The 7,433-nt window shown below is 37.8% G+C and overlaps 1 protein-coding gene across 4 annotated transcripts in view; it reads right to left on the reverse strand.

Annotated features, from left to right (window-relative positions):
• Positions 1 to 4,848: 4,848 nt before the first annotated feature.
• LOC148734679 (uncharacterized) overlaps positions 4,849 to 7,433 on the reverse strand; it is an 8,508-nt gene continuing 5,923 nt past the window's right edge. For all 4 annotated transcript variants that reach the window (XM_088753893.1, XM_088753892.1, XM_088753894.1 and 1 more), the window contains 2 exons: positions 7,054 to 7,171; positions 4,849 to 6,530 (listed from right to left, as the gene is read on the reverse strand). In XM_088753893.1, the coding sequence (XP_088610019.1) occupies positions 6,493 to 6,530; positions 7,054 to 7,171 (156 nt within the window). In that variant the 3' untranslated portion in view covers positions 4,849 to 6,492. The remainder of the gene's footprint in view (positions 6,531 to 7,053; positions 7,172 to 7,433) is intronic.

Genomic DNA, 7,433 nt, shown 5'->3' on the forward strand with positions numbered 1-7,433 from the left:
TATCACATTGAAATCTTGTTTTTTTTGTCACAAAAATTACTTGGTTAGCCGAGTATGACTTGGCCAGGTGCTGTTGAAGTTGTTTGAACAGACTCAGTGCAACAGTATTCTCTTTTGCTGGCAGGCAAGTTATGAGCATTAATGACCAAATTATTTGTAAACCAAAACAACACTGAATAGCCATGCATGTGGTCTCATTCGACCCCAAATACTTCCCGGGCAAACTAGAAGCATCCAGTCTACGCAGACAAAAAAACATAAATTCTAATCATTTTGACAGTGACACAAACTCACTTGTTCGGAGCGTTGTTAAGTTGTTTAATTCTATTTTACTCTACTCTCATTGAAGTTATGTTCTGATTTATGATGGCAATACGTCGAGAACAATAACCTCGTAAAACATCGACTCCGAATTTCATCGAGTGGGACGAGTAATACTGGTCCGTGGTAAAACCTCGCTAAATCGTTCTTCACGTCATTTATGACTATCAGTAAAGGCTTGTAATATGTAAGCAGCATTTTAATCCTAATCGGTGTTGTATACCAAGCCGATATAGGATGCAGTTCGTGTTTCATTCAGGTAGTTTGTCCATTTATGATGAATGTTTACTATAAGCGGAAGTACAAAACGCTTTCTACATAGCAATCTAGCCACTAAATCAAGTCGACTTTCTCTCATCTCAGAAATTTAAACATCTGGCAGTTACAAAGTAATCCTAGAAAGATTGAGGACTTCTTTTATCCGATCCTCAGCGACTCGATGACTAAAAGCTAAGAGGTAATTTTGCACGGAACAATAAGTTAAATGATCACATGACCATCTCAGGAATAATTGACATGTTTATGACATTGGCATTCATCTTTATGGTAAATAATTTTTAAGCTGAACTGCGAAGCTACGTATGAGAGACATGTTAGTTTTAAATTCTTGTATTTTTTGCCACAAAAATTTGGCTAACCGGATATGACATGGCCAGGCTCTGCTGGAGTTGTTTGAACAGACATCTCTTTTGTTCGGGTGAGGACGCAACGAGTAGTAACGACCAAATTATTTGTAAACCATAATAACACAGAATAGCCACGCATGTGGTCACATTTGACCCTAAATACTTTCCGAAGCTGAAGTGGGAAGTGTAAAACATAACTCAAATCTCGTCCTTCGCATAAACTCAATTCCAGTTATCGATCCGACCGTTTCAGTATGTCCGGGTTCATGTTTAGCAGAGATAAGAAAAGCGCCCTACACAGAGGCCACGGCGCTAAAAACAAACCAAAATTTTGTCGTACCAAAGGAATCAAAGACTCTGGCAGCATTCCAGTGACTATTGGGTGGAGAAAAACGAATTCAGCTTTGATTGCCTCTACTGTTACTTAAAAGACGAGCCAAGGTGCTAATGCACACATGATTGAATGATCATACGACTGTCGTAAAAATAATTTACATTTTAATGCATTTTTGGTACTTCATGGATGTTTTGTCGTATTTACGAAGTAAGGGGTCATCAAAGTATAAAGAAAAATAAACAAACCCTGTCTTAGCTTAAAAAAAGGCAACTAATGAAAATATTAAACATTCTCTCAATTGATTAAAATAAAACGTAGGAGCCTTGTCTACATATTTCTTCGTGATTCACCAAACCTGAGTAAACTTTCGATTGAGTACGAGCTGCGAATTATAAGACACATTTAAGCCTAAACTCCCTCGGTATCGTCATTCAAATTACCGAGGTAGCCCGATGTGACCGAGCCAGGCTCTGGTGTTGTAATTCAAACAAAGAAACTGACTTGTAGCTACGACAATATTGTAACGCAGGAAGTTACAAGCAGGAATGAAAGGATGACTGAAAACTGAAAATAATAAAATCATGATAGAAATTACCGTCGTTCAACACATATCACTGAGATTGATATCATTCATTTTCGGTTGTCTTTGTTCTCAGCAAAAGCTTGACAAAAATAAAATTTTATCACGAAACCCGTGTGTCTCTACTAAAATGGGACCGAAGCTCTGCGTGACGTCGCGCTAGTTTGCTGACGAGATTGACGGGAGATAAAAATAATAACTGCTAATGTGGGATAAATTGGCCACAATAGTGACGCTTTTATTTCACCCCGCATCAAGAACATTGATATAATAAACATCACGTAATCTCTTAAGCAAAGGTGAGGTTAAATATCGGCAAAGAGCCAAATACGTATAAAAAGGCAACGAAAGCCTGAAGGGAAGGCCGGAGTATGGGGAGGGGGCGGGAAAATTCTTCTACAGTACCGGAAATCTGTGTTCGGATGTTAACACGATGGAAATGAAGGCGAGAAGGACTAGGAGAGAAACTGACCTTGCCTATAACCTTGGTGCTCTTTGATCTGACCTCATCTGATTGGTTTAAGATCTGTGATTGACAACGCTCCTTGCCCTGTGCAAAGGCACACCCAAATACTTAACTCTATATATGACGGGCTTCGAGATAAAATCACATTACGCTTTTGGCATAATGTTGGCCTTATATAGTCATGTGATCATATTGTTAGTCTCGGTCTTTTGCCAATTAATGCTATTCGAAGCCCACAGACAGGAATTAGTGTCTCTTCCTTATGATACTGTTCTTTTACCCGAGCGTTTAAAAACTATGACATATCAGGTGAGGCCGCGTGCCATCCAGCATTCCCTTCAAATAAAGCAGCGAGCATTTATCGTCCACAACAGCAGATCGGCAACATATTATAAAAAAATGGAGCTTCGAAAATATTTACATGTACTTAAAGACAATTTATCATCAAAAAAGCCTAAGTCCTCGGGCCTCTCACCCGAAAGGTGTAATTATTTAGAGATTTTTAATCAGCAGTAATTCTTCTTCAGATATAGCTGATATTTTAGACTTTCGAAACTGCTGCCATGAATCACTTTGAAGGTGGTCGAGATCCCTATACTAATGAGTCGCGGGTGTCACTAGGAAAATTGAATTTTAAGGCTAAATTTTTACACAAGTTTAGCGTGAACCAAATAACATTAAGATAAGGGAAGAACCCTCAAGACAAGCGAATGAAGGCAACAACCATTTGCAATATGATAACACGCTCGTTTATGTAGAGGAAAGGGCAGATTTGCTCGTTTTCTCGTGTATACGTTTAGGTTTATTTCATCTGGTCTGGAACGGGAGAACATGCTTGATTGAATCGCAAAGGCAACGTTTCCTTTCAAACCTTCGACGAACCATCGCACGTTTGCAACATTTTCGCCTAAGTAAACCGTAAACCTATTAATTGGAAACAGCAATGTTACAAGCAAATTTATGTAGAGGAAAGAGCGGATTTGCTCGTTTTCTCGTGTCTACGTTTGGGTTTATTTCATCTGGTCTGGTCTTATGCGGAGTTCTATGCGATTGTGGTAGTATAGTGATTGACCGGTATAGACCATCAAACCTAGGGCCTAAATTGTATTCCCGTAATTTCAATAATTCACAAATTGGATCGATTCAAGTTTTAATTGATGAAAAAAATAATCCTTGGTGTGTTGGTAGAGATATGTGATATTTTAGGATATGAAAATTTACGAAAAGCAATAACAGATCATATAGATGAAGATGATAAATTTAAAAAACCTTTTTTAGGCCTCTTAAGCAAAGAGTAACGAATCGTTACCTTTTGTCTGAGACTATTGAAAATGGCTTTGACAAAAAAAATGACCTTAATCAACGAATCAGGCTTTTATAGTTTAATTTTGAGAAGTGAAAAGATGGAAGCCAAAAAGTTTAAAAGATGGGTCACAAGTGAAGTCATTCCTTCAATCAGAAAAACTGGTCAATACAAAATGTTTCATAAAGAAAACAACAATATGACCATGATAGACAATGAAAAAGCACTTCATTATAAAGTTATAGATTTTATAAGAAACAATCATGGTAATTTATACTAAATCGTTCCCGGTTTAGGTGAATTACAAGATAATACTTATAAACGATCTGATGCTTATAAAAAAGGATATACTTCTGGCCAACCTGATATTCTTTTGTTATGTAATCACCGAGAATTTAATGGTTTCGCCATTGAGCTTAAATCACCAACAAATAATTTTAAAGTGTCTGGCAAACAAAAAGAAACGTTGGAAACCAATGCAAATATGAATATTAAAACTGTTATATCATCAAATTATGATGATATAATAAAAGAACTAGTTTTATTCTTCCAAAATGCTCGAATTAAATGTAAACTATGCTACCAGAAGTTTAAAACACAAAAAACATTAGAAACTCACAGGAGAATCATACATCGGATTTTTAAACATGCAATCAATAAAATCAATTATTTGGTTAAAATCATTGCTAACCGATATAATTTATTTTTATACTTTGACTTATACTTACCCTCTTCTCTCCCTTCCGTAAGCGTGCGTGAGTGACTCCACGCGCGTGAATGAAGAATCGTGCGAGGGTTGCACTTTTTTACGCGCGATTAAGGTGGCTCATAGCAGTTTCCTCGCGCGGGGAACAGGTCACTCTTGCGTGACGAGCGCGAGAGAAACGTGCGAAAGAAGCGCGAGATTAAAAGATGAAAATTCAAAAAAAAGATGGCGGCGCGTGGAATTTTTTCTACTTTTGTGAGAAGTTTACCTAAGGGCTTGTATTTGATGTGTTGAGCGGCCACTGTGAATGTAGGAGATAGAAACTAAGATAACGAAGACGATTTTCGGAGAAGTAAAGGTTGCTTCACTTCACATTTAAAAGAAATATTCAACCGATATGAAATCTTGCGACGGCGAAAAAAGAACTCTAGTGAAGGATAATCTACCTGAAGTGGAAGAAGACTTTGAAACTTCAAGGAAAATAGTATGATATAGCCAGAAGTCATGTGTAGGATTTTTAAGATGAGCTCGGGAGGCTGTCTTTGACGGCTGTTTAATGATTTTCTTAGCAGTAAACGTCTGTAAACATCAGATCGTAGGTGCTCGCGCGAGCACACGCAATTGTCAGCGGTAGCTAAAACAGATCATGAGCAAATGTCGATCTTATAGAATCCAGATCTTTAAATGCGCGAGAACGCGCGTGGAAATTGCTTAATTCACGAAAGCTAATGCATGAAAACAAGTCTGGTGACCCCTTCTTTTTATTGTTCCAATATGATAATAACGTCGAAAGGAATCATCAGAAAAAAAAATAGAAAATTCCACGGAAGGAAATTTGCGATGTGTGAAAATTGCCCTTTTTTCTAGATTTTCTAAAAATTCCGCTCTGTATAATTTTTTAAAAATCTTTGTGCATTTTCCTTTTCAAGTGCCAAAAGCAATCACTGAAAAAAAATCAGGGGGTCACCGGGTTAGTTTTCGAATTATTTAAGCCACAAGCTAAAAAATGCGTCTGAATAAGCCTATGAAAGCGTTGCCATGGAAACTGCTAGTGATGAAATGACATCTATTTTTGGATAACCAATTTTTATATAATTCAACCCCGTAAAAGTGTTCAACTGGCCTTGGTCAGCCTTTCTGTTGTATTCTTTCAAAGTTACAAACCATCAAAAAGATGAAAACCGGTACGAGCCACCTTAAGCCTTCAAACACGCCTCTTCATCTGACTGAATGGCTCTGCCCTTGCAACACCATCTACTCATCCTCAGTCTACGACCTTTTTTGGCGTAATTCGATGCTTATGGTAAATCGTGGTGATTGTGGAAGCTACGTCACACACTCAGAAGTTATCTGTCTTGAAGAACTGAAATAGTTTTAAACGTTTTCATTTATTCTACGAGTTTGCCACGCGTATTTCGTGATCTGCCCCATGCATAGCAATCATCATTCCTTTTTTTCTTTTTATTCTCAATTTTCTGTTGCTCGTACTAGAATTGGTCCGCCAATGGCTTAACCGTCAGATTTCAAACTGATACAAAGACTGATTTTTCGTCCACAGGTTTTTCCAAAAAATTCACGTTATGAAAACTCATTAATATTTTACCGCCTGTTCGCTTTTCATTCCGCTAGTCTAGTAGTTCTTCTATAGACCTAGCCATCCTTAAGAGTCATGTTTTCATCCTTACAGTCTTCGTGCAAATTTAAGACTAAAACTTCAAGATGCGCAATGAAGATATGCAGTCACAATTGCATAAGCAACAATGTGTTCCTCCAATGTATGACAAAAATTTGATCATGATAAGAAGACTTATCATGAAATCTGACGTACTAAAGATATTTCATCTTGTAAATGATTTTTTTTATGAAGTTGATAAAACTCCGGACTATTTTCTAGATTATTTTTCGCTTTTTCCAGAAATCCTCGTTGGAAGAGACTAGTCTACAGATTTCCAATACTTTTACTTGGAACACTGCTCTCTGTAAGTTCCTCCTTCTGGAAAGAATAATGCAGTCTCCATGACTTTTCAACCACCACTTTGGGCAAACAGGGCCTGTGGATCGTCTTAGGGAAATAGGAAGGCTTCTCGCGTGTTCTTGGTGAATAAGAGACAGGCTGGTCTGTATTTTCATTTTTCCTTCACCTTGTTTTGTTCTTAAATTATAGCTCTAAATTGTTGTCCTTTATTTTGAACTGCAAAAGATAAAATAGTTTGCATTACTAACTGATGTAATGGCAATTCCTAATTTTAAAACATTTCACGCCTTGCAAAGACGAGGCTGAAAAAATGAAGTCGCGGAACTTAAAAGCAAGGGCAACTAATGGATATTTCTCTGGGCGCGTAGAGGGATGTCTCTCAGAAAAATTTACAACCATTCCGCAAAATTGGAGATGCTTAGCGATCAACCATTACTGATCGCCCAAGTCGGAGGGGGGGACACATGGGTTTTTAGCTGGAACGCAGGGGGATCAATCGTCTTCAGCAAAGTATAAAGGGTGTACTATAGAAAATTGACTGCCAATTAAATGCTAATAATGGGGTGATCATAACAATATTACAGAGCCTTATAGAAGGATCAGATAAATTTTCAAGTGACACGATTAAAATCCTACGACCCCTTCCCCTCCCCCCCCCGGCAATAAATGACGACCAGTCCCTAAAGTCCTCCCTCCAAACCCTGTCTCTGCTGTCAAAAGCAAATATCGTGACCCTCACCGGTATAACTGGTCCGATAAAGGGGATATCCACATAAGGCGAACCACGTGCCACGGCCCATAGACCGAACCTTCTTAATTTTTCCTGGCGAGGCTGCCCTCGATTCTGCTCCGTGGAACTAAAGTGTAAACATTAGAAAGTATATTAACATGAAAAAGTATACAACGAGATTATTCAATGACTAACACCAAAGGTGAAGATTCTCATATATGTGAAACCAAGAACGCATAAGGATAGTCAAGATATGCCTGGATTCTATGTAAAAAAAATTGCAGTATATGAGTTCACTCTTTCAAAATTTATGGATCTTTATGTTAAATGTAACACCTAATAGCACTTATCGTCTGATTCTGAATGCCTGAAATGGTATACGATTGAAC

Source organism: Stylophora pistillata, chromosome 3, assembly GCF_964205215.1.
Source record: "Stylophora pistillata chromosome 3, jaStyPist1.2, whole genome shotgun sequence".
Classification (NCBI taxonomy): Eukaryota; Metazoa; Cnidaria; class Anthozoa; order Scleractinia; family Pocilloporidae; genus Stylophora; species Stylophora pistillata.